This window comes from Pygocentrus nattereri, chromosome 11 (genome assembly GCF_015220715.1).
Source record: "Pygocentrus nattereri isolate fPygNat1 chromosome 11, fPygNat1.pri, whole genome shotgun sequence".
In the NCBI taxonomy this organism is placed as follows: Eukaryota; Metazoa; Chordata; class Actinopteri; order Characiformes; family Serrasalmidae; genus Pygocentrus; species Pygocentrus nattereri.
The window spans coordinates 20486107-20513378 of record NC_051221.1 but is presented as its reverse complement, the minus strand read 5'-3'; the positions used below and the strand labels follow the sequence as shown (position 1 = coordinate 20513378).

Genomic DNA, 27272 nt, shown 5'->3' with positions numbered 1-27272 from the left:
CAACAACTATAGAGCCATCTAAAAGCCATAGCTCAGCCTAAAATTCACCTATCCTCTGCTGCATCACTAAAGAGTTCTAAACTATCTCTGGAGGTGACATCAATGCAAGACCTGTGGATCAGGAGCTTCATGAAATGTGTTTTCATCAATGAGCAGCTGCACACAAGCCTAATATTAATATTATTATGATCTTAGGCTTGCAATTGCCAAGCACTCATTGGAGTAGTGTAAAGCACACTTGTCAGTGAACTCTGGAGCAGTGGAAATGTTCTCTAGCGTGCTGAATCACTCTTCACTATCTGGCAATCTGGTAGACAAATCTAGGTTTGGTGGAGGTCAAGACAATGCTGCCTACACAAATGCATAGTAGTGCCAACAGTAAAGTTTGGTGGAGGAGGGATAATGGCCTGGGCTGTTTTTTGGGGCTTGGTCTCTCAGTTGCAGTGAAGGGTAACATTTTACACTATTATAGGCTCCCAACTTCATTGCAACAAGTTGGGGAAGGCCCTTTCCTGTTCCAGCATGACTGTTCACCTGTGCCCAAAGACATGGTTTGATGAGGTTGGTGTGGAGGAACTCCAGTGGGCCTGAGCTAAACCCCACTGAAAACCTAAAGGATATATAGAAACATCCAGCACAACCAAAGCCCTCTCGTCCAACGTTAGCGTCTGACCTTACAAATGTTCACAAATATCACCATTTTTGCTTTCAACAAATTGGTGTGAAATGCTAGTAGTTAAAAGCAATGGGCTTTGTCTAAATAATTTTATATCAAAGACCACCATGTCATATTTCTGCATTAATACTGTGTTCTAAGTTGAAACATTAAAAAAATGAAAAAGTTCTGTAGCTTCGATTTTGGCCCATGTTATTAAAAAATAATTATGCAATTACAGATGACATTTCTTCAAGCATGAATCAAACTAACGGCAGCAGCTCAGGGGCTGTCATAGAGAGTAAGAGCAAAACAGTTGTGTCATTTTAATCGGAAGAACTGTACAGTTTACTTTCTGCTCTGTCCTCATTGTCTTCCCTTTTTAAAGCAATTTGTATTAGTATTGAGCTTATATTTATCACGTATTCAAAACTGTATCAAGAATTTAAAAAATATAAAACAAACAGCAAAAACCTCTCCAAACAGTTCAGAGGCTTAAACAAAACAAAGTAAGTTCTATCAGAATCCAGAAACCCAGGTCCTAGATATGATAATGATTCTACTGAAAATCCTAAATAATTAACCGCTAATATTAATCTTTGCACAACTATATGTGACAGTAACCCATTCAGTAACAATACATTTTTAATTTTTCAGTGTTTCAGAGAGAAACACAGCACAAACAGATGAATAGAAAAAGAAAAGAACCTTAACCTCTTGCTCTGCCTTGTGGTTGAAGGTAACGATCTGTATTTACAGCTGTTAAAGCTCATATTTAAATTATAATAAATGTGATATGGTCTTATAAATGAATATCAGATTGTAGATATATAGGTTCATCCTATTGCTGAGGACGTTAAACCCACTTTATATTACAGATTAAAATATACACTCATCAGCCACTTTATTAGTAAACCTAGTAAAAGGTTTACTTGCTAGTAAAAGATTGGACCCCCTTTTGCCTTCAGAACTACCTTACTTCTTCGTGGCATTCTTTCAACCAGGTGTTGGAAACATTCCTCAGAGATTTTGGTGGTTATTTGAGTTCCTGTTGCCTTTCTATCATCTCAAACCAGTCTGCCCATTCTCCTCTGACCTCTCACATCAACAAGGCATTTTCGTCCACACAACTGACCGCTCACTGGATATTTCCTCTTTTTCTGACCATTCTCTGTAAACCCTAGAGATGGTTGTGCGTGAAAATCCTAGTAGATCAGCAGTTTCTGAAATACTCAGACCAGCCCGTCTGGCACCAATAACCACACCACGTTCAAAGTCACTTAAATCCCCTTTCTTCCCCCATTCTGATGCTCGGTCTGCACTTCAGCAAGTTGTCTTGACCACCTCTACATGCCTAAATGCATTGAGTTGCAGCCATGTAATTGTTATTTGTGTTAACAAGCAACTGTACCTAATAAAGTGGCCGGTGAGTGTACATCAAAAACAGATACACAGTGACAGTGACTATTGTGAGATTTGCCTCAACCAAAACATGCACAGTGATGCAGCAAAGAGCTTAAGGAGAAGGATTTATGTCCTCTGATAGGTTCTTAAGACACAGTCTACTTTATGATTATTAAAATGTACAATTAATTGTATACATCACATTAAAACATACTGTTCCTGCATTGTTTTTTATAAATGTTTTTGTACATTGTCCAGGTGTAGCTGAAGAGAAGGCAATACATTACTGTCTACTGCAAAAGAGAATAAATAAATTCTACAATTTTCCATTAAAGAGAGAAACTCAACTAGAAACCAACACGATACAAAATAAGTTTGAAATACAGGAAATCAGGGTCTCGATAACTGCCCCTTAATTGGCCTTTCATTGACCTTGCTCAGTATAAGAGCAAGAAACCCTCTCATGGCGAAGGCTGGAATAACAGTTATTTTCCTTATATATTATTAGATAAGATATTTACAGCCTAAACAAAGGAAAAGATGGTTTTTTTTTTTATTGTTTCATCAGATGTCTGATTATAAAACTACATTCCATCAGACTACTCACTCTCTTCTGTATGAAAGTGTTTCTAATTTGTGGTACTGATGGTCCTTATTATAACTATAAGAACTAAAAGATTTTAGACAATTTTCATGGCTGCACAGTTCAATGTAAATCTTCATATAAATATTTGTATACATGATAAAGGATATAGGTAATCAAGGTGGTAAAAAATAATGTGATTTGAAATGTTATAGTTCACATTAATAATCATTTGCATTTGTATGATTCTGAATTACTTTTATACAATTAACTTAATTAGCCTTGGAAATGTTAAAAGGTGTAAATGTAAAAGAATAATGCTGTATTTTTCATGTAGTGTAAATACATATGTACATATTAATAGCAAAATTCTCTAAAAAAATGTAACTAAATTCTATTTAAATTTTTCTGCTAAATATTTTTGTGAGTTTTCTATTGGTGGTGAACTTTCAGTTGTTAGTCTTTATTTTTTTTCTGTTTAATATTTTGAAAACGTATAAACCTGCGTAAGTACATTATGTTAAAGGTTGTTGTTTGAGTACAAGTTTGCCATATTCCTATTACACTAATTGACCTCTTATTAGTGTGAATTACTATGTAAAATGTCAAGTTATACTTTATTTACACTCTAAACATGTTCAGTGATAAATGAGTTAATATTGCAACCGACAGTTTAAATGTTATGCTTTAATGGTTTACTGTATTTTCTCATTTGTCCCGATGCTTAGAAACGGAAAATGCATGTTTTAGTGATATATTGGTACAACAATCTGTTAATGTTAAATAAATTACAACTCATATACTTGTATGTTCGTTGAGCTGATTTAACCCAAGCTGAAGACCAGTCAAAGCTGCGTGACCATGTAGATCACTTATTGCCTCTTTTAGTTGGTTTAAGCCCAATGAGAACCTGCAGCATGGTGAAACATTCCTCAATTCTAAAGCAATGTTAACTTGCTCATATATGTATATATATATATATATATATATATATATATATATACATACATACATATATATATATATATATATATATATATATATATATATATATATATATATATATATATATATATATATATATATATATATATGTGAGTGTGTGTGTGTTATATATATTACATTTTAATAAGACCTGCATAAACAACAGTGAACTTGTCCTTTAGTTTTTATGAAATTTCCTAATAATCACATTTAAACTTATTTGAGAATAGCAAACAGCAGTTTAATAGAATAGCAGTTTAATCTGTCATAATGGAAAACTCACTTCACATTAACAGTGTTATAACGGTATAAATAGTTACAGCTGGTTTACATAGAAAAGTCATATATATGGTAGACAGCTGATGTCAGACACCTTGTTTAAAAACAGGATAAAAAAATCAGTATTAATGATGTGTGTTGAGGTTTTACAATGAACATTGGTATGAATATAAATAAATGGTGTTTCAGAAACATGAAGGAATCATAAAAAGGTCAAACATTTTGATAATTCTAACACAGCTAGGAGGGTCTTCAGGGGTGTGTTATGTGATAAAATTCATTATCTCACCGTTTATATTGATTACATTATATATATATATATATATATATATATATATATATATATATATATATATATATATATATTTCTTTAAATGTTTATTTCTATTTCAATAACAAGTTCAAAGAAAACAATGACATGCAACAGACTTACCTAAAACTAAACAATGAACATGAACGAAACAAAGGAAAAGGAACAAGGAATGAAGTATAGTCTTTTTATTTGGAGATTTCATGCTAATTTGCAACAACAATTTAATGGAAATGGTTAGGGACAAAGCAAAAGTACAAATTCTGAACAGTTATGTAGCTCAAAGCTCATTTTAAGTCTACTTTATTATTGGTTGTTAGTTAAAAAATAGAATTTTTTCCCTTAAGAAAATGCAGGCTACGTACATACATTAAGATCTCTATGCCCAATCAAGAAAATAGGGGGAATACAATCCAGCTATATGAAAGTTTACTTCCCCTCACTAAAGCTACCCTTGTCTGAATGGCCAGGCACACTGAGAGCTGAACTCTGAGGGTTTGTACTGACCGCAAGAGGGCGCCGCAGGACCATTTCTCAATTTCACTCCAATTAGGACCCCAGTATAGTTAGAATTACCTCAAACTACTTAAACTGGGTTGTAATCTTTCTAGTTTTCAGAAAGGCCCTTCGCATAAACGACATTTCAGGTTTACAAACTCTTGGCCTATACTGCGTTACTACGCATGAAGGATTTAATAAACGTTTGAACAATAAATGGTCTATTTTATCACCTCTTGTTCATTTAACTGTTCTGTAAGCGTACGTGTTGTTCTGAACACCGCAGGCCTTGCTGTGTCGCTGCGTTTCTGCCACACAGTGAGAGAGAAAGAGAAAGAGAAAGAGAGAGTCCGTCCTCCTGAAGTCAGGCTGAAAGTTGCTGCCCGCAGCGATGATGCGCGCATAGCCGGTGTGACTGTTCAGCTGCTCACATGGAGCCGAGCTGAGCTGAATGGACGCGTGTCGAGGGCGCCTCGCTTTCTCTCTCCGAACGAGAAGAAACTATGAGACAACTGTGTCTGCATAACCGCCACTGGAGCGCAGAAGACCACTCTTAAACGGTCAGTGGGCGCTTTTAGGTACGAACGTCTTATTCTGGCAACCAGTTTCTGAAACACGTTGGTGGTGATGGCCGAAGGAGGAGAGCAATGGGGACACCAGCTAGCTAGGCAGCTACAACACGAACAGGCACGTTTGAGTTGGAGTCGGGCTAGAGCTAAAATTGAAGTTACTTTCCTTAACGTTACTTACCTGACTGTAGCTGGACGTTAGTCTGAGAGAAACTTATGAAGCTAAACCAGTTAGAATCAGGGCGGGTTGTTTCCAATGCAGGTACGGTTGCATTCCTTCACATGGCTTTGACTCGGTGTCGACTCGGTGTCTGAACATGAGCTAACCCTATCTATCGTTACTCTTTGTGAAGAAGTTTCTAACGACTTTTGCCTCGTTTTCTGTGAGAAGCTTGCTCGTTTACGCTTTATTAGTGACTTTCTTTCTCAAATATGGCAGAAGCCTTGTGTCAAACAGCATTACAGCTGTTTTTCAGTGTGTTTTGTACCTTGACGACTCTGAACTGAACCTGGACTAACGGTCATGTTGGCGTTGCCTCAGAAACCAGAGTCCCCTGCGTTTGTAAAGCTGTCTGTCAGCTGTGAGCGGGGGGAGCATAGCTGGTCTTCTGAAGGGTAGCTAGTTAACGCTGGCTGATGGTAAAATGAACTAACTAGGTTAGCCTTGGCGCTTTGAGTTGTGGCGCCAGTCTGTGTTTTAGGTCCCCCTGTAAAGTCCACCGTGCTCCCTAACCTCTGTTGAAACACAAACAGAGCTAACAGGATGCTTTGTGGTCACACGGCAGTGCTTCCTTCACCACCTAGCCCCACACGGGTGTGGCCAATGTCAGTTTCCTATTCAGGGCCCGTTATCTTTGATGGCTACAACAATCTGTAAAGGTTTGGGGGTAGTTTGTTCCCCGAACTCTCTTTGTGGTCACCGTGTTTCACACGGTGTAGGACTATGCTGGTCAGGGGTACGAGGGCCAGTACTAATCCCGAGTTTCCTGAAAGATTATCATAACAATCAGACCGAGTATTCAGGGTGATCCTCAGCCTAGAGCTTCTGTTTTTTCCTGGCTTTGTGATGGAACATGCCTACTGGTGAGACACAGCAGATGTGCCCATCAAAAGTAGGCCATGTAACCTCAATTTAGTGTCAGGCAAAGTCAGTCAGATGCTGGTTAAATGTGGAGCAGTTCACCCAACTGTGGTAATCCACTCTAAGCCAAGAACCAGGGTTTACAGCTGTGAGGTGATGTACACTGGCATGGCTTTGGCAGGATGGCTGTCAAACACATGGGGCAGTTCACCCAAGTTGAGTGAAATGCTCTACATACAACCTACATTTAGTCAGGCAGAGTCACTCAGAAACTGGTGAACTGTAGAACAGTTCCCCCACCAGTGGTGATCCAGAGTAAAGCAAGAATTTGGGATTACAGTTGAGAGGTGTTGCTCTCTGCCGAGGTAGTGGCAGGATGGCCGTTAAACTCTCTGTTCTGCTTGACCTCAGGCTACCAAGATCTTTCTCAAACTATAGCCTAATTATAGAAATGCGAACGCTTTTGTTTAGCTTGTAGATGAGTGCGGTATGAGTCAGAGTCTCTGTTCTGTTTGACTGGTTTCACAAGATGTGTCATCTGCAGAATTAGGCAGTGAACCTGACCAATGTGGCTTTGTAGTTGTTCTGTTCAGGCACTGCAAAGAGCGTGAAAGAAGCTTGTGATCTGCTCTTCAGAAACATTGCTGCAGATTGTTGAAGGGACAGTTTTTGGTCATACGCAATGGTTGGTCTGCTCCAAATAACTCAAATAACCAGAATAAATAGGAGTTAGGCAAACTAGATTGTAGTATCTGAATTTGGTGCCTGTCAGTATATTCAGATCCCTTATCTTACTTGACTATGGGTTTCATTCGATGTAAAAATGGCTCTCAAACAGTGTGGAAAAAAGAGTTTTTAAGACACATAAGACTGTAGTGGAGCTTCCAAAGATGCCCTCCAAATCTGTTCTGGCGTTGCAGGACAGTGTTGTGGTTTCTTCCCTGGCAGTAGATCATGTAAGCCAGGGGATTATCAGTATAGAGCATGTTGCCCTTCATTTGTGCTGCTTGCTGGTTTCTCAGTATGGAACTCTGTCGTCAGATACACAGTCAGTGGATTTTATATATATACCAGAGCAGAGGTGTCAACTAGTGCCATGCTTAATTACACTAGTGAGGCTTCCTCTTCGTTTATTTTTAGGGTTTTCTTTTGTCAAAACTTCATCAAAGCCCAAGAAGTACTTACAAATAAGAGGATTAAATGATAACTTGAGTAAATGCTCAAATGTAAAAGTGGATTTGACAGCTGAACAAGTTGGAAGCAGCCACAGAGAAGCGACTTTGTATCAAGGGCCAAATGTCTTATTTCTTCCATTTAGCTTTTTTCTTGTTGGTATTGACATAGAAATAGCAGGACTCTATCAGGCTCTATCGTGACTTGCTGAAACACAAGCTTGTTAAGAGAAGTTACAGTGAGGAAAAAACACAATTGTGAGGCAATCCATCTTCTCTAACAAAGAGAGGGCAATAAAATAATTAAAGATCAAATTCAACATTACACAATTACATAATACACTTTCCCCATTAAAAGAAATCTGACAGCAAATGAATGAAACACACTCACCAGGCAAAATGGGCAATGGACGCCACCCAGTTGTGTTATGACCTTGTCTAGGGTCATAACACTAGTGACAGGCTTTAGCCGCAGAGATGTCTTTGTTTTTGTGTAGTTGTGAGCTATGGCTTGTCATTGAAACCTGTGAAAGCCTTTGAACCGATGTTGTCTGTCTGCTTTGTTTCGACAAGATCTGGCTACAGATTGTCTCTGCATTTCATTCTACGTGCCTCAGAGTGTCTTAGTGTCTGAATAAAGAAAGAAGAGAGCAGGTAGGTGTAATAATTGTCCTGTAAAACTTCTGTAGAATAATCTCTTTATTCTGCAGTCTCAGAAATAAAGGTCCTAAACTGGTATTGCTGGTCCTAAACTGGTATTGCTGGAGCAATACCCCTCTTCTCACTGGGGTGGTAGCCTCATCTTGGTACCGTAGGTCAGGGAACATAATTGTACTATAATCCCTTGAAATTACACACACATATATATATTTTAATTATATTTATATTTTTTTATTTGTCTTTTATTGTATTGGTCTGTTTTAAAACGTTAAGCTTTGAAAAGATACAAATATGTGCTTTTCCACCTGGAAAGATTAGGTACACAGTTGGACCTTGAAACCAATGTTGTACCTTTGAGGGCACATTTATATTGTTTGTAATGAAAAATGTGCCTGCACATTACCTCAATTTCTAAAAGTGCAGGGGTACATAATCGGAATTGTCCGGGGTCAGAATCTGCATCTGGGTGCTGTGCATGCATGTCTGTGCATCTGTCAAGCCACACCACCTGCCTTCATTAATTTAGCCTGCAAAATGTGAGCGTCAGTTAAAGTGCAGAAGAACCTGTAATTGCCTGTAAAGACAATCAGAAACAACCATATACATTAATGATCAGTGCACACTTTCTTTAAACAGGTGCTGAATTCAAAGTCACTTAACAGCTGCATGTCAGCTGTGGCTCCACTCAGACATTTTCACAAGCTCTTTAGTGAAACCTTCAGCAGTCTTATTTTTCACTGTGTGTGAGCAGAGCAACCAGAACAGCCTTTTGCTTTTCATGACTTGCCAAATTGGCAGCCCTCCTGGTTTAAAATCTAGCTCTGTATTTGCATGGCCATCGGAGGTGAGAATATGAAAATGTTTTACTACCTGAAAACTACTTGAAAACTCGGCTCTGATTGTGTTTCAGCTGTCGATCACAGGCCTGTATTTTCTCTTATGGCATGAGGGTGTTTGCTTAGCAACAGTTTAATCCATTTTGATTGTTGATTTTCTTTAAATAAATTGTTAACAGCAAATACTTTTTACCCATTTTTCCACTTACCCTTAATACATTTGATCAGTCAGGACATGTTTAGTGGTCAAAGTGTGTGTCTTAAGTTTTGTGCTAGATAAGCCTGTCAACATCATCAAATTTTATCTCATGATTAAATGGTATACAAATATTTGTACTCAGCAGGTTTACAATGTAGCAAACACCCTGTGGTAAATATTGAGTGACTAGATGAGAGAACCTTCCGAGCACAGCAAGAGACTTCTGTTATATTAAGCTCATAACCCTGATTCAAACCTAAAGAAACAAACTTCAGACAACAAACATGTCCTGACTGATCAAAAAAGGATCATCAGTTAAAATGGATTTTTTTTGGTGGTAATTATTGAAGTCTTACCAGGAAAGATTTTTAAAATAGCAGAGTGGTGTTGTGATAAAGACTGCTCCTCTGAGGGATCGGTCATGTCCCTGAGACACATGCTGCAAAACCAAAAATTCTGTTCCCGCTTTTGAAAGATTCAGCCCTGTTCTCTCTCTGCTGTTTGCATCACTGGGTAAAATAAAATTTCTTTGCTTGTGAAACTAGAAAAAGCCCAGCAAAAAAACAGTTTCTTTTAATAGTAAATCTAGCCCGGTTCTGTGTTTACGTTAGACTTTTGAATCCAGACTGTCTCATCCTGAGAAAAAGCGTGCATGTGCCTAGTTTGTTTATTATGTGGAATTTAGCCTATTTATTTTTTGGTGCATGAGTAACCATTGCCTTTTGTAGAACGTCTAGTGTTAAAATATCAAGGGGAAGTCCAAAAATGATCTGAAACTTTTGCCTTATGTTGTGGAGTGTTTCTTTTCCACTCTGGGCTATAGGTATGGGACCCAGTGTAACTACTGTTTCACATGTCACTGGGTTGAGCATACTTTTAGATGAGAAGCATAAGATCCCAATGGATTTAGGTGTTTGGCAATTCATCAATGATGAGAGAAAATGTTTATACGTGCTAGTTTATGTGTAGTAGTTGACTTTTTTGTTTATGGAAGCTTCAGAATAGACCAGAATAATAGAAAAAAATAATTTTATTTGCTTTCATTTAGGCATATACCAATAAAATAACTAGTAACATGATTATTACCAAATCTTTTATCATAGTGTAGGTTATCACAATGTTGTATTATGAAAAAATTACTGCATGTATAAGATAATACATGTAATTTTAGTCTTAATGTGCATCATGTCTTTTTTCCTATTGAATATTGCCATATATCTAATTATTGAATAATGGCATATGTGCACTTTTATTACATAATTTTTGAGTCACTCCAATTAGCAGTTTATCCCATGTAACCAGGGAAAGACTGAAATCCTAGAGCACTATTTGGAGTAAATAAATGTGTATAAAACAAGTACGAGAGTAAATAGGTGTCTTGCTTCCTGGCTGTCTTGTTTCCTAGTAGCTCCATGTAGTTGACGACAGGAACTAATAACGTTTGAGTAAGATATTACAAATATTACTCAGCACTGACCTCTAAAGGTGCAATATCATCAGCATTGAGTTAGAATTGGTGTCATCTTCATAAGAACCATAATCCATCCATCCATCCATTCTCCGTCAGGGTCGCGGGGGGGTGCTGGAGCCTATCCCAGCAGTCTTCGGGCGGAAGGGAGGATACACCCTGGACAGGTCGCCAGCCCATTGCAGGGATAAGAACCATAATGTCTCACAATAACCATGTTGTCTGCTTTCTTTACCCCAACCCAACTGATGAAAATGCACCCAATTCACATTCTTTTTGTTGCAGTGTGAATTATGAAAGCCAACAGCTGTAGAAAAATAATTGTGATCAGCTGATTATGTAAGAATTGTGACAGGCCTAATGGCGTGTTTAGTGTTGTACAGTGGTTTGGTATCTTGTCATAGTTAACTGAGAACAAGTCAACAGTTTCAGCATTTTAACTGATTCAGGATTGAATGAAAGTGAGTGGAATAACTACAGCATTGTTCAGGCTACTGTACCTAATGAGAAAAAACACTTTAAACCAATAAGAGGGGCCATATACACATGCATACATGTAGTCTAATTTTAGATGTGAATGTGATGCGATAAGATTGTTAATTCTCTACCTTTAAATAATTACACACTGCAATGGCACAACTGAAAACTACAATAAGTAGACTCAAGTCTGCATTGTGCAGAGAAAGCTTTACCACAGAAGCTGTTTTCACACCACATAGGCCACCACCAGTTTGTATCAGTGCTTGGTCAGCAGACAGACCTTATGAATGCTATCAAAGAGTGCAAAGTGCTAGCCTGTTATCCTGTGCTCAGTTAACTGAATGCATTTGGTGGTTTGTTGGCCTTTCCTTATGGTCTGTGTTTACGAGGGTTTTTAAGGGTTTTCAGACACCTATTTCTTTGAACCTGTACGCCGATGTCTTTAAAACATGTTTAGTGACACTAGCAGTAATGTCACAGTTGCTTAAACGTATTCAACAAGCACACAACCTTATAGTTTGGGTGCACCAATATGGGATTGTGGCCCGATGCTGGTATCCAATATTTTTTCATGCACATATGCTCATTTGTAGAGAGTTATGTAGATATTTTAGCAAAGTAACTCAGCTTTAACCTAAACAATCTCTTCTGTTGCACCAGCTGTACCTGTGCTCAAACCTAGGCTAGCTTCAGCGAGGCACAGCAGCTGCCAAAACACTCAAACTGAGGCTGCTAGCCAAAAGCCGTAGTTTAAAAAATGTGTATTTTGTTGTTGCAAGGAAGTATTATAGACAATGGCTATAAATAGACAGCTTTATTTAGTTCAGCTTGTACACTTCTGTACTGCTCTCTTCTATACTGGATATATAGTATAAGCTAGTGTTGCGTTTCTATGATAGAATGTTTATAGATTAGATGTTAAGAATAGATTTGAGCATATCTTTGTCATGTTAAAGCAGTGTATGCACTAGTTAGTCATTACTAGTTAAGACATGTTTTTAGTGTTGAAGTCAAACAATCAAATTTAGTAAAAAGATGTAATTGAAGTAATGTTAACTAAGGACTTAGTGAAAACTTAGCACACAAACGTAAATATAAACATATGCAAAACCAGTGCAACTCAGTCTTAAAGTGCAGTAAAATACTTGATCATATTCTAGTTTGAAATAAAGTTACATCTAAACTCTGTCTGATGGCAGTCATTTTTTAAGCAAATAACTACTGATGCTGATATGATTCCAATACCATTGTGCATCCATAATTTATAGACAAATTTTTACAGTGATTGAGGAACAGTGATCTTACTGACAGCGTTACTGGTTACGACACAGTTGTATATACGACACAGAGGATGCTGTTGGGTAATTAGCTGACTCTTAGCTGCCTCTTTTTTCTGATTCACTTGTTTTCACTCAGCCATCAAATCCCTAGCTTTAGCTCGATGAATAAGTCATACAAGTGTAACCGGCATAGTTTGGGCCCTTTTTTCTCATCCCTAGTCATCATCCGCACAGGATATTCAAGTACTGTGCTTAGTAAAGAGGTACTGCAGCAAAATAAAGAAACACATTACATATAAATAACAGCAAGTGCTCAAAGCACTCATTATTGTTCCACCCAGGCAGCGCAGGTAATATTGCAGCCCAGGTTTATCATCACACCATCACATTCATAAATCTGTGTATGATCAAGGATGAAAAGGTTATATTTTCCTGACCGGTTTTAATGTAAGAAACATTTTCAAACTGTCTTTTGATCCTAATACAGATTTTTGTGTAGGGATGTCACTATTGATTATAGTGGTCAGGTAATCAAGTAATTATAAATTGGCCAAACAATAAATAAAATAAAATTCAAATAAATGAATAACGATAACAAATAAAAAAATAACGATAAAACTGATCAGTAACAAACCATGCATAGCCATTTAATGATTTCAAACTGCTAGTAGTAAAGATAGTTTAAAAAAAAGTAGCGGGCATTTAAACATTAAAAATTAAGCCTATTTCTAAGAGAGCTCAGGTGGAGAGTTTAAATTATGCATTATGAATATTCAAAGTGCCAGCTCTTCATTGTTGATTGGAAAGCAAAATTTTATTCAACTATATTTTGTCACATAATCAAATTTTATCAAGTAATTGTGATGTCCTGCGTATATATAGTCTAATATACTTTCCACTCAACAGTGTATTAAAAACAGCCCATCAAAAGTGTGTAGCTTCTGAGCCGCCGACTGAGTATCAGTCATGTATTGATGTATTGCTGCATCTCTTCAAGCTCAGTCAGGGTTGAAGTTCAGCCATCTTTGTCAGAATGATTTTAACGTGGACAACAGATGAAATGCCACCTGTTTTTCTGAAGTGCTTTCTCCAGCACATAGACTTGCTGATGCTCTCAGCTGGCATCATGGTGATTCTAATCTGGCCTGTGACCAGAAGTATTTGTGGGATTATAGGAGTGAGAGGTCAAAGGATTTGTAGAGCAGTGGCTTTCCTTGTAGAAGGACAAGCCTGAATCTGCTGGGTAGATCATGAGAAGCAGAATGGTGGGGAGTTGTTATCCATGGATTGAATATTTTTGAGCTCTTAGACTACACAGTGGAGCTGTTAAAGCTGATAGAAGTGTTATATGCCTTTTGCTTTGTTAAAAGCCTATTACAAATATATCACTGCTGTTGGATCAAAACCTTGTATCTCCAAAAAACTTTACAGGAGAAGGAAAAAAACATACATTACTTTTAATGTAAGTCAGTGGAACCAGAATTTTGGGTCATTTCTTTTTGTCCATTTGTCATGAAATTTACATAAAATGTAAAAGACAACAAGCATTTTCGAATTATGTCAAAAACTGAAAAACGACAAAAATGGAGATACAAGGTTTTGTTCCGACAGCAGCGATATAGACCTTGATGGTGTCATATATCATGTTTATGTTTGGAGCGTGTACGTGATGAGGATTTAGTGTGCTGATATACCCGTTATCTAGAAATTGGCAAAAAACTGGCAGTGTATTATTGGTCTGAGGTGATTGCATAGTAAAGCTGCCAGAGAGTAGATTGTCATCTCTCTACCGCCCAACAAAGTGTGACCACTTTAATAAGTGAGCTTCCTTATATGCAAAGACCTTTTCACCTGCAACCACATAACTCTGGTTGCATGGCAGTTAAACAGTGGTAATAGGTATGCTTGTATGTTCAAATCTAAACACATCTAAAGTACATTGTTTATAATGTAGATTTATTTCTGTAGAGGTATTAAGAGAATTGGACAACTGCTTTCTCTACTCCTAGATAAACAATGTCAGTTATTTCACATAGAGCTATTCTCTTTTTAACACTGCTGTTTGGAGGCAAAACCCATTTTCCTCTGTACTTTATTACTCCCACTGTGACCCACACACTAAATCAAAACCATTATGATTTTGAGAAACCAAATAAGGAGTTAAAGCTGTGCCTAAACTTTCTCGGAGAGAAAGTTGTGTTATTGTCATTTGTGAAGTAGACCTGCTGTGTTGAGAGGAGACAGAAGGAGAGTGGTGAAAGAAGTGGTGGTAAAAAGCAAAGGTTCCATAAAGCCATGTCTTGTTGAGATCACCCAAGCCGTTAAACTGAACCAGAATATTTATTGCTTCTTAAAATTTGTTGCTACTTTTGCTGGATGCTACATGCATATATGTATTTAGTTTTAGTAACAAGTACAGAAGCAAAAATAAACTACAAACCCAAGTCCAAAAAAGCTGGGATAGTATATGAAATGCCAGTAAAAGCAGAGAGTCATGATTAAAAAATTCATTCATGTTCAAGTCTATCCATGCCATTGGCTGCAAACAGACCTATACCATAACCGACCCTGGCTTTTGAAATTTTTGCTGGTCTTTTTCTTCTTGGGCCCAGGGAGCAAAACACCCATTATTTCTATAAGAAATCTAAAAGTACTCATTTCCACTGTGCGTTTCAGATGAGCTCAAGCCCAAAGAAGCTGGTTGTGTTTCTAAACATTGTTGACATATAGTTTCACTATACAGTCTGAACTTGTGAGTAGTTGTGACAAATATTGTCTTCACAATGTCAAAGTATTCCCAAGTCCGTACAGTGATCTCTATCACAGAAACAGGTTGGTGGTCAAGGATTATGGGTATAACTATTGTAGTGAGTGAAATAATTGCAGTTACTTGTTGAAGAACATTGTTCTTAAACAGTTGGACCTTTTGCTGATGATGATCCTAGTTTTATATTTGCTGTGTAGCATCATTCAAGCAGCCAGCCCAGGCAGCCATGTAGCTGCAGTGGTGCGGTGCTCAGGCCCAAGATCGTCTGAGCCATGAGGGAAACTACTGCTATCAAACCTGGTCTTGGGCTAAAATGTATTACCATATCAGAGATTAGGCCTAATTCTAGACTAAACAGCATTCTCAATATAGATTCTCAAATGGAAAAAATATGGTCCTGAACTAGTCTTAATCCCTGTCCCAGGAAGCTCACCTAAAGAGATTTTGCTGTTTGAGTTCAAGAAGTGTGACCATTGAGAACAGAAAATTATATCTGTTAGTAAAGCACTGTTTAGCCAAAGCTATTGAAAAACAACATTAAAGTGTAAAATTGGTATCGTATCAGGACCTAAATTTTCATATTTGCTGAGCTCTGTTTGTTACTGTGTAGTTTGTGTACACTGCTTGTTGTTGTTGTTTACAGTCTTTTGAGAATATGGCCTTAAATATCCAGTTGTGAAGTTGTGAGCAGAAGTGTCGTTTATTACTGCTCTAGACAAGTCAAATAATGCATGCTTACCTCATCATTTTGTGTTCCAATAAATGTCTCTGATGTGTTCTGAGACAACATGCAGTTTCAGCTGTCACTACAGCCGAGTGAAACTGAAAGTATGACGAGAACAGGAGTGTTACAGTGGCATATAAATGTGACTTCATAAACTGCTTGAAAAAAACCCACTTGTTATTTCCAGTGACATTGCTTTAAGGTTTTAAGCCTGTGCCTTGTAAACAAATTAGGACGTTGACACACAATGTTTATTACTGTCAGTAATTTGTATATAAGCAGAATCATCTGACTGAAGTGTTTCTCTCATGCAGGTTCAAGTTTCTCTGTTGATAGATTGATTACAAACATCAGCATGCAGGCGTTCGAGCATCCCAACAGTAAAGATTGTTTGCGTTTTTTATTTAACATAGTCTGTTTATACTTTGCTGGAAGTTCTGTCCATAAGTTAGGCTTACTTCTAGCACCATAGGTTGTAGGAATAAGTAGGATAGTTGACCTAAATCTGTAAGTTTTGTTAATATAGTTTTTTTGAGTACTAATGATGCATACAGTAGATTCAGAACTCATTCAGTAATTCCTCACATTGTCTAGCTCTATTGGTACTCGCACTGCATGACCTTATTTGAGATATCAGAGTCTTGCTTGTCATGCACAGTGTCTACATTAATGCCCAGGGCTCTGTAATCTAGGTCATAGCCTAGAGAAATTCCTTAAACAAATTTCTCATCAAAAAAAAAAAAACCCACCATGAAAAACGGGCACAGAACACCGTGTGCCCTGCCCGGGATAGGCTCACCGGGACCTACCCCTGGAGCCAGGCCTGGGGGTAGTGTCACCCGTCAAGCGCCTGCTGGCCGGGCAACCCATGTAACCTGGCCGGGCTCAGCTTAAAGAGACAACGTGGGGGGATCATGTGGGCCCACTACCCACAAGGTACAGCATGGGGGAGCAGTGCAGTGCTGCACAGGCAGTGGGAGATTGCAGGGGGGCCCTTGGTGGCCTAGGCCCTCTCGGCAGAAACTGGCTCTTGGCACGTGGAATGTAACCTCACTTGGGGGGGAAGGAGCCGGAGCTTGTGCAGGAGGTTGAGAGGTACCAACTAGATATAGTTTGCGAAGTGGGGATACTCACGAGTCTCCAGCTGGTGGCTGTGCAGTTGGGAGTTTGTCCTGGTGGACGAGAGAGTCACCTCAATGCGAATTAAAATCGCAGAGAGGAAAACTTTGACTGTTGTGTGTGCTTATGCACCAAACAACAGGTCAGAGTATTCGGCCTTCTTGGAGCGAGTGGGCGGAGTTCTGGAAAGGGTCCCGCCTACAGACTCCATAGTCTTACTGGGGGACTTCAATGCTCATGTTGGCAATGACTGGGAGACTTGGAAATGCGTGATCAGGAAGAACGGCCTGCCCGATCTAAACCCGAATGGTGAATTGTTATTGGACTTCTGTGCCAGGCATGGATTGTCCATAACAAACACCAAGTTCAAACACAAGGATGTTCATAAGTGTACATGGTACCAGAGCTCCTTGGGTCAGAGGTCAATGATCGACTTTGTTGTCGTTTCATCTGACTTGGGACCGTATGTTCTGGACACTCCGGTAAAGAGAGGTGCTGAGCTGTCAACTGATCACCATCTGATGGTGAGTTGGATCAGATGACAAGGAAAACTGGTGGTCAGACCTGGTAGGCCCAAGCGAATAGTGAGGGTGTGCTGGGAACGACTGTTGGAGGCCCCTGTTTGGAATGATTTCAACTCCCATCTCCGGGAGAGCTTTTTTCATGTCCTGGGGGAGGTAGGGGACATGGAGTCTGAATGGACCTTGTTCAAAACCTCCATTGTGGAAGCTGCAAGGCATAGCTGTGGCCAAAAGCTTGTGGGTGCCTGTCGGGGAGGTAACATAAGAACCCCCTGGTGGACACCCGTGGTGAGGGAGGCCGTCAAGCTGAAGAAAGAGACCTTTAGGGACTGGATGGCCCGAAGGACTCCCGACTCAGCAGAGAGGTACCGACAGGCGAAAAAGGTGACAGCCGCAACGGTGGCAGAAGCAAAATCCAGGGCGTGGGAGGAGTTTGGCGAAGCCTTCAAGGAGGTTCAGGACAATTGTCTGGCAACTCAGGAGTGGTTGGGGTGGCTGCGCCCAAGCTGTATTCGGCAAGGGTGGAGAAAATCTGACTTCAAATGAGGATATTGTTGGTCAGTGTAAGGAGCGCTTTGAAGAACTCCTTAATCTGGGAGACATGCCTCCCTCACAGGAGTCAGGGCCGGAAGCCTCTGGCGTGTCAAGCACTTGGCAAGCTGTTCAGTGGCAAGGCACCGAGGGTGGATGAGATTCGTCTGGAGATGCTTAAGGCTCTGGATATTGTGGGGCTGTCGTGGCTGACACGCCTTAACAATATTGCATGAACCTCAGGAACAGTACCCTTTGACTGGCAGACTGGGGTGGTGGTCCCCATTTTTAAAAAAGGGGACCGGAGGGTGTGTGCCAACTCTCGGGGTATCACACTGCTCAGCCTCCCTGGGAAAGTCTATGCCAAGGTGCTGGAAAGGAGACTCCGACCAGTAGTTGAATCTCGTCCCGGCCGTGAAGCAATGGACCAGCTTTTCACCCTCTCACGGATTGTTGAAGGGGGCATAGAAGTTTTCCAACCCAGTCTACATGTGTTTTGTGGATTTGGAGAAGGCTTATGACCGTGTTCCCCGAGATATCTTGTGGGAGGTCCTCCAGGAGTGTGGGGTACCAGGGCTACTACTCCGGGCCATTCGATCTCTGTACTCCCAGAGTGAGAGCTGTGTTCGTGTACTCAGCATTAAGTCGGACCCTTTCAGTATTAGCGTTTGCAGATGATGTTGTTCTTTTGGCTGAATCACATGGTTGCCTCCAGCGCTCACTGGATCGGTTTGCAGCTGAGTGTGAAGCGGTTGGTATGCGGATCAGCACCTCTAAATCTGAGTCCATGGTCTTAGCCCAGAAAAGGATGGCATGCCCTCTCCAGGTAAGGGGAAAGGACTTGCCCCAGGTGGAGGAGTTTAAGTATCTCGGGGTCTTGTTCATGAGTGATGGGAAGAGGGATCGTGGGACAGGCGGTAGCAGTAATGCAGTCACTGTACCGGACTGTAGTGGTGAAGAGGGAGCTGAGCCATAAGGTAAACCGGTCTACCGCACAGTCTACAGCCCGACCCTCACCTACGGTCATAAGCTGTGGGTAATGACCGAAAGAACAAGATCGTGAACACAAGCGGCGGAAATGAGCTTTCTTCGCAGGGTGGCTGGCTACACTCTATTTGATAGGGTGAGGAGCTCAGAGTAGAGCCGCTACTCCTCCGCATTGAGAGGAGCCAGCCGAGGTGGTTCAGGCATCTGATTTGGATGCCTCCTGGACGCCTCCTGGCGGGGGTGTACCAGGCACGGCCTACCGGAATAAGGCCCCAGGGTCGTCCTAGGACCCACTGGAGGGATTACATCTCCAAGTTGGCCTGGGAGCGGCTTGGGGTCCTTGGGAATGAGCTGGAGGAAGTTCCAGGGGACAGGGTCATCTGGGTTTCGCTGCTCTCCCACTGCTACCAACCTCGACCTTATCTGGATTAAGCGCTCAACAACGATGATGATGAAATTTCTCACCCAAATGATTCCACTTTGCTGCATGCTGTTAGCTCTATTTCTGTCTGGTATCTGGTGTTAGCTTCTTTAAGAACCTTTCAGGCATGTCTGATGTCTATTTAGGTATTTGGTCATGAGCTTGACCACCAGAGCCAGAACTGAAAGGAGGGCGACCTGCATTACTGAAGGTACTGGTGATGTCAGCTAAGGTGGTCATGTATGGCTTGCACTTGCCTGTGTTTATTAATGATGGAGCCCAGCACATTGTTTTTCATGAACATTGACTAATGGATAGATGAAAACTGCAGAGTAAAGATAGATGGGTAAATGTATGAATGTCCTCTTTATTTAGACCTTGTGGTGGAGAGACAGGTACTAAGGATGCATTCACATTACAAGCCTTAATGCTCAATTTAGACTTTTGCTCATTGTGAACCTTGTGCTTTGACAGTTTACATTCATGGCTGAAAGTGACCTATATCTGTCAATAGTGTGAACAGCATGTATACTTTTTAGTGTCTGTTTATTCTGCCATTTCTTTCATTCACTTCATTTTCCACTTTATCCAGTCATAGTTGATGAGCCAAAACATCATTTTGGTATCCAAATTTATAGTTTAATGCTGAAATTCAGAGGCTAATGTTACTATCGAAGCTGCAGTTAAGATGCAGATGTTACTAACAAACTTTAGAAGGCAATATTAATGCAAAATGTTTTCCTCAAGCTGCTGAAACTGCATGATGATCTTTTTTTAAACCGGCTTTGTCAGTTTGATCTAGAGCACAACATGATGCACTGTAAATTATAAAAGTAAACAGTTCACCATGTAGCTTGAACACAGATTTTGTGCTCAAAAACTTTTTTTTTATACTAGCAGGACTTTAAGATAAAGGGCACCTTATGAAAAACAGTGGTTTGCTATTAGTGTGCTAAAAGGCTAACATTGACAGGATAAACATCTGGATGTGGTGCAGCATTAATAGGAATCTGTTGAATGCATAGGCCAGTCATGGGGTGTGGGGCTGGGGGGGGTGCATGTAGTAAACTGTCAAAGGCAGAAAGCTTGTTGCTGATGGTAGACTGGGATAGAGAGCATGCCACTTCTCATTAGGGACCTGTTTATATTGTATTAAATAATCTTTTTTCTTTTCTTTTGTTGTTTTCCCAGATTTTGAGATGAAGAAGGACATTGATGCAATAATAGCTGAAGAGCGAGCTGAAATAATCTCAAAATATGACAAGGTTAGTCACATTTCATCATGAAGTTATGTGTTCTAGCATTAGCCATGTTGGACTGCAGCCATTGTAAACTGTTCCCTTTGAACCCTCCTGCTTAGACAGGATTTTATTAAAGCCCCACTCAGACACTACAGCAACTGGTTAGTGAGTTCGGACCATGCCTTCAACATGCAGTGGTATTATAGCCTGACTGAGGGAGGGGGAACTCTTAGAACTTGGGCTGGAGTTCTGGGCAGCTTTCCTCTGTAGTTAGAAGGCCAGACCCCCATCACAGCTGTGGTTAGACTGACGTAGGACTGACATAGGACGAGATGGGGTAGCGGTGGGGATTGTGAACACTTGGTCTCAGGAATGGAAGGTGAGGATGTGAATGTACAGGGCAGCAGATTGAAAGAAAGAGGGGTTTCAAGCCTGTTCCTGCCCCCATACGTCAGTTGTAACATTAGGTTTGGGTATCACAGTATATGAGTGTTTAAATAATGAGCAATAATGAAGCAGTCATTAAAACAGGTAACATGTTTGCCAGGCGTATGCTGGAGTGGTTAACATGCTGCTTCAGCATTTCCTGCTTGGGGCTTTAACATCAATAGTCCACTGAACAAAATGCATTCCACAACTTTGTGTTGTGAATGTTGTAACCAGAAAGCGCTCCTACATCTGTTGGCCAGAAAGTAGTCTGTCTTCATCAAAGCTTATGGAAACAGTACATAGGCCAGTGGTTTGAGGGCCTGGTTGGTCAGTAGAATGATGTGCTGGGCAAAATCTCTGTTGGAGAGCTGTTTTGAAGAAAACAATGTACAGAATGCTGCTTTGGCTGCTTCTAGACAATGGATCAGGGAGAGTATCATTAACTCATTAGGAACAAGCAATGCCCTGGTAATCACTTCAGCGGCTCTTTGCCCTGGAGCTAAGGAACTGTGCTGGTGAAAGCGGCTATTCGCTGATCTGTGCTTAGTTTTGTGGTGTGTCATATTTGATTAAAGTCAGGAGGTGGATGGGGAAACTGAGGCTGCATTAGAGTAAACAGTTATTGGCTTCTTCTGCCTAGAGATAGAGGGGGAGTGATGAAGGCTTGCTGTGATGGAGCACAGCTGTGTGTCAGACTGTATCTACACTCACATTTGGCAGCCGTTGATTGCAGTCAGAGAAGTACAAAGTCAAAATGAAAGCAAGCAAAATGGGCTACATGAAAGCTTACTGTTCTGCCTTTTTGGTTTCTCCTTTGTTCATTCACGTTTGGTGCAGGGTACCAGATAATTCTTTAATTTGTTGTGTTATATTGAAGATAGCATTGATCAGTGAATAATATGACATGTTAGCATCAGAAAAACTCATCTTGAACTACAAATGGTCAAGATGCTGTAAACAAACATAATTGGTTAGAGGGCTCTTATGCTTAGTGTAGTATTATGCAATACCAGTATTGCAAAGGTCAGCTGATCAACAGAAAGTGTATTGTGTAAAAAGTTGCAGCAAATTAGACCTCCACATTCCACATCTTTCCAGTAAAACTTGTCATTTCCAGTGCATATTTTGTGTGTTCTTTGCTCCTGTTTGTTTCCCCTGAAGTATTTTTTGAATGGTTGCAGGGAAGAGCAGAGGGTGTACACATTAACCCTTGGGAGGATGCCAACTACAGCCTCTATAAGGTCACAGACCGTTTTGGCTTCCTGCAGTAAGTCATACAGCTTTCTTTGCTCTCTAACAGCCATAGTGAGACAGATTTACTGTACTGGCTTCAGGAGGAGGTTACTGAGAAGAAAGCAGGAGTAGAGATGAGCCATTAATCACTGATAAAATGTACTGTAATTGGCACACACCAATTGTGATCCAGATTGTCTGTGTTGCTTTAAGTCTTTGGAATATTTTTATGGGATTCACATAAAAGTGACCTTAAATTCCCCTGGCTAGTGTAGATTTGGTTCCTTTTGGTACTAATCCTAGTTACATTATCAAAGATGAAGCTAGTAACAGTTATAGTTGGCCTTTTGTGTGTAGTTTTATAACTTTCTTTTGTCTGCCCAGCGAGGAGGAGTTGCCCACCCCAAGTGCAGTGGAGGAGAAGGTCAGCTCAACTGCCCTTCACATTGTACATATATAAATACACATAGACACGTCATAGATGCTCATTTTACATAACAGCATATAGTGTACACCCATGGAAGAAAACCCCTCAAACACATGCATGCATTACAGTATGACCCATAACCTTCGGAAAATTACGATAAAAAGAACATCAAAAAGTGGACCCATAACATGGAAAGCTGAATTTACTTCTAAGAGTTTGATGTACATGTAAAGTATGTAAACACCGTTAAACTTTCTAATATGTACTTTTCACTTCCTAATGTATCTTAAAAAAAACAGCCTGGTTTGAATTCACTCTTTTTGTGATGAAAGCCAGCATTTTTTAAACATGTATCCATCACAAAGACACAATGGTAAAAACAGCCTGCTTAATTCTAATGGATAAAGAGAGGTTGGAAAAATGTGAAGTCATTTGAAAATTAATTCTGAATTTTTTTGTGGTATGTGGTAAATCTATATGTGGTAAGTGGACAAAATAAGCAATAAGAAAAAAAAACATCAAGAAAGGGTGTAGGCTTTGGCCCCTGTTAATGCACTATATAAACTTTATACCGCTGATGAATCTAAAAGAGTGTAGAGAGCATAATCAGTTTGTGATCAGTTCATCATGCTTTAGTTCATACTTGCCATTCTTAATTTTTTCACAGCATAAACTTCAGGAGATTGAAAGAGTGAATAAGTGGCTTAAGATGGTGAAAAATTGGGAGAAGTACAAGAACAGTGACAAGGTAATGACACACTCTGCTATATGAACAGTGATGCAGTGACCATGGGCACAGACAATTGATCCCATTCGAGCATTTCCTCATCCTGTGTGTGTTTGTGTGGTACAGATGATGAAGCGTGTATATAAGGGGATTCCCCTGCAGCTGCGGGGTCAGGCTTGGGCTCTTCTGCTAGATGTGGAGGAGGTAAAGGAGCAGAATAAGGGGAAGTATGAGGTAAGACAATGGGGTAGGATACATGTTTGGGTTTAAAAAAAAGGCAGGAATGATGATCCATGCCGCTGGACATACTTGATGTTAGTTTTTTGTCCTGATGTGCCTGTTTTGCGCATTAGCCAAAAAACTAGCTGTTTTATTGACGAGCAGGAGCTTCCCTGTAAATAAATGCGATATTCAGCATTACGAGCTTTCTCATTCGTTTTTCAACTGATGAACTCTCTTGTGGAACTGTAGGCTTGCCTTTTTAACTGATGGCACTGGTGCACAAAAATTGCAGCAGGCAGAGTAATACATTTGAAAATGCTTCATTATTCAAAAAATAGCTTTTGATCATTTGATTTTCCTGTTTTGAATTTGGAGGCTGCCTGAGATGAGCTAATGATGTGGCAAGATATTTGTTTGCCAGAGAAATAAATTTTTTAGCCTGCGTATTTTCTGTGATGAAACTTAATACATAGCAGAATAGTGATTTCACTGTTAGAATACTGGCACCTCAAAAGGGTAACAGAGTACTTAGCTGCCTGTGTGCATCTCTAGTATCAGCCATGGCAATTTGAATGACTGGTAGAAATTTTGTTTGTTTGTGTGTCCATTATTACAATCAAAATAATGCTTGACTTTTTCATCTGATTCAGGAAATGAAGCAGTATGCCAGGATTGGTTCAAAAGAGATCAAACAGATAGACCTGGACATCAACAGAACCTTTAGAAACCATATAATGTTCATGGAGCGATTTGGAGTAAAGTAAGTTAATGGAATACTAACACCCCCCCCAACACACACACACACACAATCACACGCATATGCAGAGAAACTAGAAACAAAAAAACTGGTGCTTGATGAGTGTGTTGCATTTTCTGGGCTACTTATTATTATTATTATTATTATTGTTCAACAAGCTGGAATAGAAACCATGTTTAACCATGTTTGAATTTGCTGTAAGTGAATGTTCTATTGGTCTTCGGTTTACACATGTCTAGCTCTCCCCTCTTATTGAAAAGCACCTTCCTTGGAAGCTCTGCAAAAAAATCATTCCAGATGTTATGTCTCATTTCTCCAGAAAGCCAGTGCTGCTTCTCTGTGTTTGTTTACGTTAGTCTACAGTTCTTTTTGCCATTGTATCTCCATGGTCTCTTGCCTTCAGGTGCATGTGAAGTGAACAGTGCGGACCTTGTTAAGGCCTAACCAAAACAAGAGCCACTTCCTCTGTCTCACCGCCTTTTTTTCTTTGGTTCAACTTCCTGAAAGTCAGTGAGGTCTTACAGGAAGTGACAGCCTCACGACTCACTGCCATTATGCCCAGAATAAACACTCTGTTTCATCCTGAACAAATGAAAATCTGCTGTTGTGGGGAAACCCATTTCCAGCCAGTTCCCTGCTTCATTGGAGGATGGAAGACACACTTCCCAGGATTAAACTTATCTTTGAATGGAAGTGCACAAAATAGGACTTTAGAGCAACATTTATGTGAGGATTGTACATTTTGCTTTCTGATTAATTTGTGCTCACTCCTTAGTGAAGGCACTAGACGGGACCATATGGTGTAATGACTAATGGCAGGACCTGTGGGTTTTTTTTTGATGTTCATGTGCTGGTTATTTCCACATGTCCAAACTGAAACTTTGTCACATTTAGTGGTCTGCACTCACAGGCCTGGAGGACATGACAGAGTTTCACACTTGTGTGTGGTTTTGATGGGTTGCACAAAGTGGAGGAAGTTCAGGGAGATTACATCAGAGCAGCAGCTCACTGCTGCCACACTTCAGCAAAAAGAGCTACCTCATCTGCCTGTCTACCTCATTTACACCTGCTTGACTGTAGGACTAGAGTACAAATATGTTGACACGTCTGTAGTCTTTTGTTTTCCCTGGGAGCTCCCAACCAACAGAAAGATCATTTCTTTGCTTTGGCCTGTGTTCAGCTCCATCCCGGCACAATATTTATTATTAATACAGCTTTCACTTTTGGATGTCATAGTTTATGCATGAATAATCCTCTGCTGTTGCTGGGTTAGTTTCTTCCCTGTCTTTGAACTAATGTCTCTGTGTGTGTGTGTGTGTGTGTGTGTGTGTGTGTTTGTGTATGATAAAATTATCTCCTTAGTTGTCATGGTGTTATCAGAGCCCAAGCCATGCTTATAAAATTCATGCATAGTTTGAGAAAAGTACTTAGTAATTGTTTTTGCAATATTTAGTAATTTTTTTAACCCTGATTATTCTTTTCATAGACAGAAAGCCTTGTTCGATGTGTTGACGGCCTACTCGGTCTACAATGAGGTGAGTGTGTGTGTGTGTGTGTGTGTGTGTGTGTGTGTGTGTGTGTGTGTGTGTGTGTGTGTGTGTGTGTGTGCGTGTGTGTGTGTGTGTGTGCGCACATGTCCTTTGTGTACAGTGCTGTGCAAAGCTCAGAGACTATTCATTTATTTGATTTCCAGACTCATTTTTCACTGTCAGGAAAGTAGGCAGAAAACATATTTAACCCTAATAAATGGCCAGGGCCCACCAGCAGAGCACTGAAGTACCTGTAGTTACTGAATAGTAAGGCTTAGTGTGTAATAAGCCTGGGATTTTAAGGGGTGAACAGAAAATTACACAAATGTCTTAACAACTAAATATAATGTTCAGTTTTTCAGTATTTTGTATGTACAGCCTTTGTCTGTTTTGTAGCTTCCATTCTTTTAGGAGACTTTTAGTCTAGGCTTTTAGTTTTTCAAAGAAATCTGCATTTTCTTCTATGTAATTGCAAACACATGGAATGATGTTGAGGTCTGGGCTTCGGGTGGTCAGTCCATTAGTATGAGAACACCATTAGCAGCTTCTTTTTTTAATTTGCACATTTTCTTCTTTTTTGATTTATATCTTTTCTCGGTAACAGCTTCTCGACAACTACTCATCCTTTCAGACTAATAGCGTTGAGTTGTCTTCTCACAGTGGAAGGACGAAACACCTGTGTGTTTTTTTCTGAAGCAAGCGTGGGCTTGATTTTTCGTATCTTTCAAAGATGTAAGGTTTAAGTACTGTTTATCTGATGGTGATGATTTTTGTGGTCTGCAAGGTTTGACATGGTTATTAGGAGTCCCATTTTCTCTAAATCTAAGAACGCATGTTTGAACTGCTTTGGAAACTCCTGTTTTGTCCTTTTTTTCCTTTGACTTTCCCCTTCATTATGTAATTGGATTATCATATACCTTATTTTCTCACAAATATCTCCAAAAAATAAATAACTTGTCCTTAATTTTCAGTGAAAACGGCAGTTAAATAAATGAAGCTTTCTTGATGAAATGAAGTCTTAGCAAAGTACTGTACATTTTTCAGGTTCTGACTATGTTGGAAAACCAGAGATAAACAGGGCTAACCTGTAGTGTAAGGACCAACTTTTGCTCCTGACTTTGTAAAATGCTTCACCATTGCTCTTTGTTACATATGGGACATATGCTTGACCCCACCGTC

General features: G+C 39.9%; 1 protein-coding gene across 2 annotated transcripts in view; it reads left to right on the top strand.

The window, feature by feature from the left end:
- The first annotated feature begins 5105 nt into the window (after positions 1-5105).
- si:dkeyp-19e1.3 (USP6 N-terminal-like protein) overlaps positions 5106-27272 on the top strand; it is a 28229-nt gene continuing 6062 nt past the window's right edge. Inside the window, exons 1-8 of one of the 2 annotated variants that reach the window (XM_017717520.2) lie at positions 5106-5273; positions 20720-20793; positions 22380-22465; positions 22816-22855; positions 23526-23606; positions 23712-23819; positions 24458-24567; positions 26051-26099. In XM_017717520.2, the coding sequence (XP_017573009.1) occupies positions 20728-20793; positions 22380-22465; positions 22816-22855; positions 23526-23606; positions 23712-23819; positions 24458-24567; positions 26051-26099 (540 nt within the window). In that variant the 5' untranslated portion in view covers positions 5106-5273; positions 20720-20727. Of the gene's footprint in view, positions 5292-20719; positions 20794-22379; positions 22466-22815; positions 22856-23525; positions 23607-23711; positions 23820-24457; positions 24568-26050; positions 26100-27272 lie in introns of both variants that reach the window. The other variant, XM_017717521.2, reaches the window with a different exon arrangement.